Source organism: Lampetra planeri, chromosome 20 (assembly GCF_965212315.1).
Source record: "Lampetra planeri chromosome 20, kcLamPlan1.2.h2, whole genome shotgun sequence".
Taxonomy (NCBI): Eukaryota; Metazoa; Chordata; class Hyperoartia; order Petromyzontiformes; family Petromyzontidae; genus Lampetra; species Lampetra planeri.
Genome location: NC_136126.1, coordinates 1,405,285 through 1,418,725, shown reverse-complemented (window position 1 = coordinate 1,418,725; position 13,441 = coordinate 1,405,285). Strand labels below are relative to the sequence as shown.

The 13,441-nt window shown below is 56.7% G+C and overlaps 1 protein-coding gene across 1 annotated transcript in view; it reads right to left on the bottom strand.

The window, feature by feature from the left end:
* Positions 1-1,149: 1,149 nt before the first annotated feature.
* Positions 1,150-13,441, bottom strand: part of LOC144724195 (sulfhydryl oxidase 1-like) — a 29,894-nt gene continuing 17,602 nt past the window's right edge. The window contains exons 5-11 of the mRNA XM_078603111.1: positions 12,689-12,823; positions 11,377-11,506; positions 8,193-8,318; positions 7,597-7,756; positions 5,455-5,643; positions 1,431-1,823; positions 1,150-1,310 (exon numbers count right to left, since the gene is read on the bottom strand). Coding sequence (XP_078459237.1) covers positions 1,150-1,310; positions 1,431-1,823; positions 5,455-5,643; positions 7,597-7,756; positions 8,193-8,318; positions 11,377-11,506; positions 12,689-12,823 — 1,294 coding nt within the window. The remainder of the gene's footprint in view (positions 1,311-1,430; positions 1,824-5,454; positions 5,644-7,596; positions 7,757-8,192; positions 8,319-11,376; positions 11,507-12,688; positions 12,824-13,441) is intronic.

The following is a 13,441-nucleotide window of genomic DNA, read 5'->3' as shown; positions in this document are numbered from 1 at the left end:
TTGAGCACGACTTCCTGGAAAAACCGGTTTTGCTCGGTCACGTCTCGGGATTAACCGGTTCATTATTTATTTAGGCCCTAAACCACGTGGCCAGAAACGAGCTGCCTAATTGTGATCGGGAGGAGTCCAACAATAACCTCGCAATGACCCAGCATGGTGAAGTATGGTCAATTACCCCCCCCCCCCCCACCAACGTGGTAAGATCTTTATCCAGCAGTGGGATCGACCAATGAATGACATTGATTGATGATAATAAGTTTGCGTGCAGGAGTGAGAGGGCGAGACTTGCAGAGGGAGCGGTGAGGCCATCCAGCCGTGGATAGACCAAGGCTCACGATGGTGATGGCGCTCAAGGGCAGTAGCTTCAGTGTCGATCTCTAAGTACCCGTGGCCCGAACCCTACATTTAGTAAACAATAAAAACTGCCTGCAGTTCCATTGTCAAACCTGCACAGCGTTTAATTCGCTTACTTGAAGCCAGATTAACGGATCTCAATGGGCTCTCGGTTGATTTAAGTACAGGAAGTCAACTAACCAGTGAACACCAGTTGTGGGTGTAACGTCTACGGAGTCGACAGGCGTGGCGGAGTCTACAGGTGGAGGCTGACCGAGATGACTGGAAGATGCACCCCACGTGCTTCTCGCTGTGCCAACTTGATGCATTTTAGGCGCTCCGCTCGTTGTTGTGAGCGTCGCTCCTCTGCCCTCCGCTGTTGCTGGAGGGCAACTGCCTCCAACTGTGCAGTAGCAGCGTCCATCACGAGCCTCCTCCACAGAGGCCGATCCACTGAGCTCCGGGCATCCTTCTGTACCTCCAATTTAGCCCTCTCTATCTGGCCAAACAGAAGCTACTTGGGCACGCGGTGGCCGGCCACGCGGGCACGCGGTGGCACGCGGGCTACGTGACCCAGGCAACGCAGCCTTCTCGCCTGCCGGAGGAGCTCGCCGATGATGGGGACTGCGTCGATATCTTTCAAGGCTCTGCAAGGTCCCTCACACTGTGACCCAGTCGGGCTAAGCCCCAAGCAGTAGATCGGCCTGAACGATTCAAACACACACGCACACACGCATACACACACACACACACCTGCACACATACACGCGGACTCGCGCCACGTGCACCCCCCCCCCCCGCCCCCCACTTGCGGCGTCAGTGACCCAAGGCCCCCCCAGCCGCCGTCCTCCTGCCCCTGGCGCCCTCCGTGCCCCTGACCCTGCGTCGCAGGCACGAGTAGACGGCGAGCAGGCAGAGCGAGGAGCAGGCGTAGAGCAGCGCGCACAGCCCCGCGTCCACCGCCGAGAAGTCGCCGGCTCGCACGGCGGGGCGAGACCCGCCCGCGCGTCGCCACCGCTCCGCCTCCTCCGCCTCCTCCACCGCCGCCGCCGTCGTCACGGTCGGCATCGTCCGGGCCGCCCGCCGTCCCACGTCGCCCTCCACCGCCGCCGCCGCCGCCCCTTGCGTCCTCCACCGCTGCAGCTGCAGCTCTTCGAAGGCGTCCAGGTCGACCATGGGGTCTTCCCGACGCGCCGGAGGAGGCGCCGCGACGTCCCCGGCGGCGTCGTCGTCGGCGTCGGCGACCCCGCGGTCGCGGTGGCCCTGCGGCGCCGGGGGCCGCTCCGTGTCGCCGGCGAACTCGGAGGCGCACGGCGGGGAGAGGAAGTCGAGGGCGACGTTGTCGGCCGAGAAGTGGCGCTTGAGGAAGTGCAGCACGGACGCCTCGTCCCAGGCCCAGCGCGTGTCGCCCAGCGACACGCGGCACTCGGGGCAGAGGGCCGCCGGGGGCCACGGGGCCTTGGGGAAGGCCGGGTCGTCCGCGCGCGAGCCTGCGGCGGGAGCGGCGCGGAACGGGCGCGTCGTCAAGCCCCTCCGCCACCCGACGTGGCCAATGAACGAAGTCGTCGCGTGACGAACGAACGTTGGGCCGGTTTTGTGCGGGGGAGCGGTGGGTGCGGCGGTTAGCGGCTACGCTGCGCTATCGAATCCAGCCGCCCGAGTTCGAATCACGCTCACGGCCAACACCGGTGATGATTCTCTGAACCGGTCCTGGGCCTCCCCTAGGTCGACTCAGCCTCAAAACGAGTACCTGGCGCGGTGCGTAAACATCCCCCACTGAGGACAAATGCGGCCGGGCGCGGTGCCCCCTCGTGTGCCGCAGGTGCTCCTCGCTAACGGCACTTGTCCCAACACTCTGTTGATGCTACACGGGGGATCTTTGTCTTTGGGGAGATGAATAACGACATGGCGGGCTTCCCCGGAGGCGCACGGAGCCTCGGGTGACAGCGCCGGTAAATCCGCGGGGTGACTGCGCCCGGCCTCCACTTAGCGGAGTCACCGCTGCCCAAGCAGCCCGAGCTCGATGCCTGCGTTGACGTTCACTCTTCTGCTTGGTTGGTGGCCGGGTGATGGCGGTGGTGTTGGTGGTGGTGATGGTAGTGGTGTTGGTGGTGGTGTTGTGGGTGATGTTGGTGGTGGTGGTGGTGGTGGTGTTGGTGGTAGTGGTGTTGGTGGTGGTGTTGTGGGTGATGTTGGTGGTGGTGTTGGTGGTGGTGGTGGTGTTGGTGGTGGTGGTGGTGTTGGTGGCGTTGGTGGTGGTGTTGGTGGTGTTGGTGGTGTTGGTGGTGGTGGTGGTGATGTTGGTGGTGGTGGTGATGTTGGTGGTGGTGTTGGTGGTGGTGGTGATATCGGTGGTTTGATTAATGGGATAGCGAGGGCCCATGATGCTGGTGGTGATGCTCGATGATTATGATGATAAATTAACGAGCAGAGAAGTGAGAGGCAATTAAGAAATGATGAGTATGATGGTGATAATGATTACCTGATTGATAGTGCAAGGATGGTGATGATAAATTAGCAGTCAAGTGAGAGTCATGATGAATTATAATAATAATTGATGAACTCATGATTACGGTGAACTGATTAACAAGTTCTGGTGATGATGACTCCCGCAGTCTGGCTCCCCCATCACCACCCCCCACAGCCCTGTCCTCTCACGCCAGCTCCTCCCTCCCTCGCTCTCCCCACCCCTTCCTCACCCCCCACTCTCTCCGTCCTCACCATCTCCCAAAAACCGCCCGTCCAACCGCTCACCAACTCCCCCCTCCTTCCCCTCGTTAGTCGCTACCGCGAGCAATAACTCATCGCGGCGATCCTAACGGCGCAAATTAATTGCCTATAAAATTCCACTTATGAGGAGGACCCCGCGTCCTAACGCGCGGCTCCACGAGGCGGCCGTGTTCAAATGCGCGAAGGCGCGGCTCGAACCGCCGGCAATCCGCGGATTGCCCGCCAGATCTCGGCGCAGTAAAATTGGCGCTTAATTTGATTCGAATTTAGATTTAGACCTGCGGCGGCAGGCAGAGCCACGTGGCCGCCGTTTAATTGATGGGCGGTGGGCGAGAGTGGGCACGCGCGTGCATGCGGAAAGTGAGAGAGAGTGTGAGAGTGTGTGAGAGTGTGTGAGAGTGTGAGAGTGTGTGAGTGTGTGAGAGTGTGAGAGAGAGTGCGAGAGTGTGTGAGAGTGTGAGAGTGTGAGAGAGTATGAGAGAGTGTGAGAGTCTGTGGAGAGTGTGAGAGTGTGTGGAGAGTGTGTGGAGAGTGTGTGAGAGTGTGAGAGTGTGAGAGTGTGAGAGTGAGAGAGAGAGTGTGAGAGTGTGTGAGAGTGTGAGAGTGTGAGAGAGAGTGTGAGAGTGTGTGAGAGTGTGAGAGTGTGAGAGAGAGTGTGAGAGTGTGAGAGAGAGTGTGTGGAGAGTGTGTGAGAGTGTGAGAGTGTGAGAGTGTGAGAGTGAGAGTGAGAGAGAGAGTGTGAGAGTGTGTGAGAGTGTGAGAGTGTGAGAGAGAGTGTGAGAGTGTGAGAGAGAGTGTGAGAGTGTGTGAGAGAGTGTGAGAGTGTGAGAGAGAGTGTGAGAGTGTGAGAGAGAGTGTGAGAGTGTGAGAGAGAGTGTGAGAGTGTGAGAGAGAGTGTGAGAGTGTGAGAGTGTGAGAGAGTATGAGAGAGTGTGAGAGTGTGAGAGAGAGTGTGAGAGTGTGAGAGAGAGTGTGAGAGTGTGAGAGAGTATGAGAGTGAGTGTGAGAGTGTGAGAGTGAGAGAGTGGGTGGAGAGTGTGAGAGTGTGAGAGAGTATGAGAGAGTGTGAGAGTCTGTGGAGAGTGTGAGAGTGTGTGGAGAGTGTGTGGAGAGTGTGAGAGTGAGAGAGTGTGTGAGTGGGTGGAGAGTGTGAGAGTGTGAAAGTCTGTGGAGAGTGTGAGAGTGAGAGAGTGTGAGAGTGTGTGAGAGTGTGAGAGAGAGTGTGAGAGTGTGTGAGAGTGTGAGAGTGTGAGAGAGAGTGTGAGAGTGTGTGAGAGAGTGTGAGAGTGTGAGAGAGAGTGTGAGAGTGTGAGAGAGAGTGTGAGAGTGTGAGAGAGAGTGTGAGAGTGTGTGAGAGTGTGAGAGTGTGAGAGAGTATGAGAGTGTGAGAGAGAGTGTGAGAGTGTGAGAGAGAGTGTGAGAGTGTGTGAGAGTGTGAGAGTGTGAGAGAGTATGAGAGAGTGTGAGAGTGTGTGGAGAGTGTGTGGAGAGTGTGTGAGAGTGTGAGAGTGTGAGAGTGTGAGAGTGAGAGAGTGTGAGAGTGTGAGAGTGTGAGAGTGTGAGAGTGTGAGAGAGTGAGAGTGTGAGAGTGTGTGAGAGTGTGAGAGTGTGAGAGAGTGAGAGTGTGAGAGTGTGTGAGAGTGTGAGAGTGTGAGAGAGTGAGAGTGTGAGAGTGTGAGAGAGTGAGAGTGTGAGAGTGTGTGAGAGTGTGAGAGTGTGAGAGAGTGAGAGTGTGAGAGTGTGAGAGAGTGTGAGAGTGTGAGAGTGTGAGAGAGTGAGAGTGTGAGAGTGTGAGAGAGTGAGAGTGTGAGAGTGTGTGAGAGTGTGAGAGTGTGAGAGTGAGAGAGTGTGAGAGTGTGTGAGAGTGTGAGAGTGTGAGAGAGTGTGAGAGTGTGAGAGAGTGAGAGAGTGTGAGAGTGTGAGAGAGAGTGTGAGAGTGAGAGAGTGTGAGAGTGTGAGAGTGAGAGAGTGTGAGAGTGTGAGAGTGTGTGAGAGTGTGAGAGTGTGAGAGAGTGTGAGAGTGTGAGAGTGTGAGAGAGAGTGTGAGAGTGTGTGAGAGTGTGAGAGTGTGTGAGAGTGTGAGAGTGTGTGAGAGTGTGAGAGAGTGTGAGAGTCTGTGGAGAGTGTGAGAGTGTGTGGAGAGTGTGTGGAGAGTGTGTGGAGATTGTGTGAGAGTGTGAGAGTGTGAGAGTGAGAGAGTGTGTGAGAGTGTGAGAGTTTGTGCTGGTGGCGAGTGTGGTTGTACCAGTGAGTGTGGTGGGTGTGCGGCGAGTGTGGTTGTACCGGTGAGTGCGGTGGGTGTGGTGAGTGCGGCGAGTGTGGTGAGTGTAGAGAGTGTGGCGAGTGCAGTTGTATCGGCAAATGCGGCAAGTGTGGCGAGTTCGGTTGTACCGGCGAGGCGCGCGTTGACGTGGTTGTGCTGCCGCCACAGCCACAACGCGGCGGCGTCGGCGTCGCGCACCGCCGCTGCGCCCTGGCGCACCGCCGCGTCGAAGTGGAGGGCGCACGTCCGGCACGAGAAGAAGTGCGCCACGTAGCCCCGCACGGCGCGCAGCACCTCCAGCGGGTCCCACGCAGGGGCTGCACGCCGGGGCGCCGGGGGGGGGGGGGTCACGCAGGAGGTCACGGGTGAGGCATCGCGTAGAGGCAACAAGGACACATTGGAAGACGCGCACGGATGTGGTGGTGGTGGTGGCGGCGACGGTAGTGGTATTGGTAGTGGTATTGGTGGTGGTGATGGCAGAGGTGGTGGCGATGGTATTTGTGGTGGTGGTGATGGCAGAGGTGGTGGTGGTGGTGGCGGTGACAGTGGTGGTATTGGTGGTGGTGATGGCAGATGTGGTGGCGATGGTATTTGTGGTGGTGGTGATGGCAGATGTGGTGGCGGTGATGGTGGTGGTATTGGTGTTGGTGATGGCAGAGGCGGTGGCGGTGGTATTTGTGGTGGTGGTGATGGCAAAGATGGTGGTGGCGTTAGTGGTATTGGTTGTGGTGGTATTGGTGGTGGTGACAGTGTTGGTATTGGTGGTGGTGATGGCAGATGTGGTGGCGGTGACGGTGGTGGTATTGGTGGTGGTGGTGGTGATGTCGTCTTGGCAAGGGATTATGGGAGGGTCGGGTTTTCCGATTGTCATGAAATCTCGCGGAGATAAGCAATGCACTTTGCTGCTCACGTCCTTAATGTGATCTCACATTAACCTATTTCTGCAGACAAGGGCCTCGGAAAGACTGCACGCACACACACACACGCACACGAACGCACACACATAAACGCACACACAGACACACAACACAGAAGAGTATGCCATGAGCCCAGAAGAGTCTCTGACCGTCGACTAATTTCATTTGAGAAGTGACAACGAACCACGAAATGGGTGAGATCGTCGTGTGGGTACAATGTCGATATTGAGCAATGGCCCTCCACCACCCAGCGGACAGCGACACTCGAATGAAGTGGACACGTGGGCAGAAAAAAGCGCCAAGTGAAACAAAATTTGGAAAAAATGTATAGAAAAAAAATGTCGAAAAAAATTGTCGATTATTTTTTTTATGTTGAACAAAATTGTTGGAAAAAAAGCGTCCAAAATTCTGCTTGCTATTTTTAACATCCATCCATCACTCCGGTTTTGCCGATGCACCAAATGAATTGGGGGCACACATGCTGATGGTGACAATGCTGGTGATCGCAGATGATGATGATTATGATCATCATGATTATGTTCATCGTGATGATTCTAATCTTGGTTATAACGATGATGTAAACGACGAACCGAACTGCTGACGATACTGACATCACGACGAAGACAATTATGACGACGATGACGATGATGACGATGACGATGATGATGTCAGTGACTATGACGACAGCGATGACGATGAACGCAACCTAAATTCTCGGCAAGGGATTCGGAATCAGAATGTTTACACAAATATATACTGGAGGAATCCGATGAGCAATAAAGCTCTTTTTCATAGATGTCCAGTAGGATTATGGGAGGGTCGGGTTTTCCGATTGTCATGAAATATTGCTGCCCGACGGCGATGATGATACGATCATAACAATGATGATGATGACGACGACGATGACATCATGATGATGATGATGACGATATGATCATAAGATGATGATATGAATTAACGCTTTCATGACTGCCAGGATTCATATTATTTGGGTCTTTCGGTAAAGGCACGTACATAGGTTCAAAGAAAACAACAACATTTGCTTTGATCGTATCATCGTTGTCATCATCTTTATGATCATATCATCATCGTCGTCGTCTTTGAACCTATCTACGTGACTTTACCGAAAGGCCCAAAGAAGATGATGATATGATCATTACGATTATATGATCATAACGACGACGCCGACGATATCATGATCATAACGACGACGCCGACGATGATATCATGATCATAACGACGATGATATCATAACGACGATGCCGATGATGTCATGATCATAACGACGATGACATCATGATCATAACGACGACGAGGACGACGGCGGCGGTAACGCCGCGGCCTGCCGCTCACCGTCCCCCGTGGCGACGAGGGAGTCGTTGGCGATGGCTGCGGAGGTGGCAAGCACGTGGAAGAGGCCCCAGAGCGCGCACGGGAGCCCTCCGTGCCGCGGGCCCGAGCCCTGGCACCCCACCCACGTGGCCACGTCCGGCAGGAGGTCGCCGCCTTCCTGCTGCCCACGACCAAACGGCGACGCGTCTAGCCCGGCGTGCATTTGTCTCGCGCAGGGGTGTGCGTGTCTGCAGCTGTGTGGCCACGTGACGGTCCCTCTCTCCGAGTCGCTCTGCCCGTGGCTCTCTCCCCGTGGCTCTTCCCGTATCTCTCCTGGTATCTCTCCCCGTGTCTCCCGGTGTCTTCCCGTGTCTCCGCCCGTGTCTCTTCCCGTATCTCTCCCCGTGTCTATCCTGGTATCTCTGTCCGTGTCTATGCCCAGTGGTCTCTCCCCGTGTCTCCCTGTATCCCCCCGTGTCTCCCTATGTCTCTGCGTGTCTCTGCCTATTGGTGTCTCCTCGTGTCTCCCTGCGTCCCATATTGTCTCCCCGTGTCTCTGCCTGTCTGCCCCCCCCCGTGTCTGCCCCCCCCCCCCCCGTGTCTGTGCGTGTGCTCACGGCGTGGCTGCCGTCGAGGAGTCGCTCGAGTTCGAGCGCGGTGACGCGACGCCGCGGGGGCAGCGCCTCGAGCCAGCGGAGCAGCGACTCGAGCAGGCGCAGCACGCACACACGCCCCGGGAGGAACTGGCACGCGCCGGGGGAGAGGGGGGGCCGGGGGAGACAAAGGTGGCCGGGGACGGAGGAAGGAATTGGGGTGGGGGGGAACGCACGGCGGACGAAAACTTCCCGTCTGCCCATCGTTGCATCTGTCCATCCGCTCGCCTCTGTCCGTCTGAACACATCCATCCGTCTGTCCGTTCACGGGTGTGTTCGTATGTCCGACCGTCCATCGATGCGTCCGTTTATCCGTATGTCCGTACGTTCATCCGTCCACCCGTATGTCTGTCCGTCTGTTCGTGTCGGCGACTTCTAAGTCCATCCATCCGTGCATTGTGGAACAGACAACAACGACAAAAACAAGAACCAAAACATTAAAAACAAATATCTCGGATGTTGCGATAGTTTTGGAGAAAAAAAAACGACCTAAATCAAGATGTGTTTAATGTGCAGGCTTTCGCGACCAAATATTATTTATCCATAATAAAAGTTTTTTGGGGGGGGTTAGATCGCGTAAATAAAAATGTGCCGTTAAGCCCGCCACCACCCGACACAGCCAATTGGCACGTTCTGTTTACGCGACAATTCTTACTCTTTGGCAGTGTCGCGTGGTGGCGGGTTTACTGACACATTTATCTTTACGCGATCTAACCCCCCAAAAGAAACCTGTATTGTGGAGAAGATCTGCGTTCGGAGAGAGAGCGGGGCATTCAGCCACAGGTGTGAGAGACGAGTCCAAGACACCTGGATACCACGGGCAGGGGGATTGGTGGACAAACAGATGGACACTGGATGCATGGACGGGCAGACAGGCAGACAGGCGTACGAATAATCAGACTCACTGACTAATGGACGGACAGATAAAGTGGAAGCACACGTGACTTGACAAATTGATGGATGGACAGGCAGACGGAGAATATGGATGTACCGGATGGATGGAGGGAACGGCCATGATCAATTCACTGCTGGATATACACCTATCCGCCCCCCCACCCCCCCCCCCCCCCCCAGCTGTCACCAACTCCTCACGATCTCGCGACGTCGCCGCAACGAATCCCCATCGCTCCGAGCCGTTTAAACACGAAGCGTGAATTCGCATGATAATGTAATCATAGTAATAAAAAAGACACCACGCAGACTCTTTCACCGTGGCCCTGACCGCGAAAAGACTACAACCTTTGAAACGACGACTCTAAGAATCAGATTATCAACAATCGTGGCGGTTTGTGTTTTGTTATACTAATTCACAAACTCAGTATGGAGAGAGAGGGGGGGGCAGGGTGGGGAGACGTGGAAATGGCTAAGCTCTGCAGTGCTCCGGCTAATGCCGTCCCGGGCCCTCTCGCGATATTAATTCCGAATTAGTGTTTTGAGCGCCGCGCAGAATTCCATTTGCCCGCAGCGTCGCATAAATCCGTCGGAGCAAAAAAAAAAATTCCCTTTTTTTTTATACAGCAAAGAAAACAGCTTTGGCTTATTAGAATGCATCTCTCCTCGGCCTACTGGGGCTTGTGATAACTCTCTTTCACCTCGCTACACCGAAACCCTCTCTCTGATTAAATTAAGGGACATTAAAAGCCTAATGGAAGCAGGAGGGGAAGGAGGGGATGGTGGTGGTGGCGGCGGCGGCGGTGGTGGTGGAGAGGCGACTCGCAATGAGCCAGCGAGAGTGCGAGCGAGCTTTTCTGCATCTCCCATGTGACGTTTCCTAAAAGCCATCACTAAACCTTGTCATCTTAGGCCTTGGTTAATGCACCTCCCTCCCTCCCTCTCTCTCTCCCCCTCTCTCCCTGCCGTTTTGCGTCTGCTGCCACTCTGCCCGCTCCCAACAACCAGATTCCTCCTCTCTGTTGTACGCTATCTCGCTCTCTCTCTCCGATTCCCTCTCTTCGATTCTTTCACTCGCTCTCCCGTCTCTCCTTTTTTTTACGATCAGTGGAAACAAGAAGATGCTCGGTGTAGTCGGCACTTTGCTTCGTTCATCATTTCGTATTTTTTTTTATGTAACCCCCCCTCTCGCTCACTCTCTCGCTCTCTCTCGCTCACTCTCTCGCTCACTCTCTCGCTCTCTCTCGTTCTGCACGCAGCCCTTCTCGCAGTCCGACGGCCTCCGTCGGGTAGCTCATATCAGCATGCAGAGCTCCCCGTCATCTGCCACCGAGCACACGGCCTCCTCCATCGCCCACTGCTCCTTGAAGGCCGGCACGGCGTGGGTCAGCCGCGCATGGCGGAACTCCAGCCACACCCGTCTCTCCTCTGCTGCTTCTGTGTGATTCTCTCTCTCACGTGCTCACTCTTAATGTCGCTATCGCACTCCCTCTCTCTCTCTCCGCATCTCTCTCTCTGACCCGCTTACCTTTCTAGAGTTCTGTTGTTGTTGTGTTGCTCTCACTCGGTCACTCACTTCCTTTCTCTCTGCTGCTTCTCCCCAGCCCTCTGTGTTTCTCCCCCCCCCCCCTCTCTCTCTCTTCCACTCTCGCCGCTCCCCACTGGCCAAGGCTCTAATCGAGTCGCTGTCCAGCCCCTCAGGGGGATGGGGGGGCTTACCCCCCCCCCCCCCACCAGAGACGCTCACATTGTGACCCCGGGGGCTCGGGCCGAGTGCGTGGAGTGCCAAACCAAATGGAACAACAACAACAACAACCACACTAACAACAACCACGCCAACAACAACCACGCCAACAACAACCACACCAACAACAACCATGCCAACCATAACTATAACATCAGCAATAACAACAACAACAACCACACCACCAATAACAACAACCACACCAACAACAAGAACAGCAAAACAAGGCAGCCACCGCCACGTGCTGGGAGTGACGCGAACGGGACACGTGGGAGGGTGTGGGGGTAGCACCAATGCTTGGGGGGACGGGGCATGGGGGGGGGGCATGGGGGGACATTGGGGGGGGGTGGGGGGCATGGGGTGGCATTGGGGGATCGAGGGGCATGGGGGTGGGGGCGGGGTATGGTGGGGGGGGGGTGTGGGGCATGGCGAGGGCATGGGCGGGTGGAAGTGGGGTGCATGATTGGGGGGGGGGGGTAGTGGGGGGCATGGTGGGTGGCGTGGGGGGGTCACCTTCACGAGGACCCGAACGAAGTTCTTGAGTGCGGCGAGCGAGGCCCCGGAGAGCGTGGGCCGCGTGCCCACCTCGACGCGCAGCGCGAAGTGCAGGCCTCCCTCCAGGTCGGCCATGTACACCCTGGACCTGCTCGCCCACGACAAGGCGCTTCTTTCGCGCCGTACGCAGCCAACCGTGCTAATCGGAGGTGGTGCCGCCGCCGCTGAAGGCGACGACGCAAACGAGACGGAGATGACCGACGCGGCGGGGACGCGTGGTGCCACTGGTGGAGTGGTGCGCGGTGCCGCGTCAAATGGGCGACGCAGAGGGAGCGAGACGGCAAAACTAAAAACCACATTCGAGACGACGCCAGCGTGGCGGACGGTGCACGCCGGGCCTGTAAGAGCGAGCGATGATTCTCGTCTCAAAGTCGGGGCAGTGGGTGGGGGGCGATGGATTGAATCGGCGAATCGTGACACTGCCACTTTACACATCGAAGAGTGGAGAGGGGGGGGAGAGGGGGGGGTGCGTGGGAAGCCTCGACACACGAGGAGGCCGATGGAGCTGTACGCGCGTTTAAATCATCTCGATTGAAAACTAACTTATTGGGATCTGCTTCTTGCTGTTGTTGTTGTTGTGTTTAGTGTTGTTGACCTTCCCCCGCACCTCCGATTTGCACGGTTGGCTACGTACGGTGCGAAAAAAGTTCAACTCACATACGCAAACAACATACATACACATATAACATACAGCTTTGGGCACCCCCCCCCCCCTCCATTGGGCCACACTCTTTGGAGGTGGTGGTCGGTGGTGGTGGGAGGGGGGGTGGTAGGGGGGGTGGTGGGGGGGGGTGGTGGGGGGGGTGGTGGTGGTGGGTGGTGGTGGTGGGGTGGTGGTGGTGGTGGGGGGGGGTGGGTGGTGGTGGTAAGGGTGGTGGTGGTAAGGGTGGTGGTGGTAAGGGTGGTGGGTGGTGGTGGTAGTGGTGGGGGGTGGTGGTGGGTGGTGGTGGGTGGTGGTGGATGGTGGGTAGTGGTGGGGTAGTGGAGGTGGTGGGGGGGTGGTGGGAGTGTTGGGGGGGTGGTGGTGGGTGGTGGTGTGATGAGTGGTGGTGGGGGGTGGTGGTGGGTGGTGGTGGTAAGGGTGGTGGTGGGTGGTGGTCGTGGTGGAGTGGGGTAGTGAGGGTGGTGGGTGGTGGTGGGTGGTGGTCATGGTGGGGTGGGGTGGTGTTGGGTGGGGAGTGGTGGTGGGGGGTGGTGGGTGGTGGTGGGGAGGTGGTGTGGGTGGGTGGCTCGGCTCCGTGTGTGTGGGGGGGGGGGGGTGGGGGGGCACCTGTCGAACTCCCTCCAGGGCGCCCGCGTCTCGGCAGCGTCGCCCGGCGCGTGGGCGACTGTGGACGACTCTCCACGCGTCACCCCCGGCAGGCGCCGCAGTTCGTAGGCGAAGAACGATCGCACCGCCATGCGCCTGTGACGAGCGGCGGGGTGCACCACGGGAGAAATGGGGGCGGGGGGGGAGGTTTTATTGTTGAGATGTTAACTACCTCGCCTGGTGTGCAGGAGGTCGTGGTGTCTCTCTCTCCCCGTGGTCGCGTGGAGTTTTCTACCCGGCCCTCCGGGGTTTTCCCTCTGCATTTAGAATCGACAAGATGCGTTTAGAGTAGTTGGCGGCTGCTATCAATTGCAAAGGTGATGATGATGATGAGCCACTTCGTTGAGCTGTCATTTGTGATATCCAGGCCGCTTCTGTTAAAGAGCGACGTAGCAGCTCCAGTGGACCTCATCCGGTCAAGTAAAGATCCATCATGTTCATTGTTTTTTTACCCTTTTATCTGGCAACAAAACTGTCACCTTTTTTACAAGGAGTCATGTTTGCATTGACCACAATACCTGCGGTCGGAATGCAAACAAAAAACACAACTCTGGCAATGTATGCACTGTCCTTGGAGTTGATTGGTCCACACCCGAGACAGCTTTTCTTAGAGCCTCGTCTCACATGGTGTTGGACCCAGATGACGCCAAAAGGCGCACCTGGTGTAAATACATCATGTTGTTACAGTTTCCGTGTTCTTAGCTTCACGCTCTC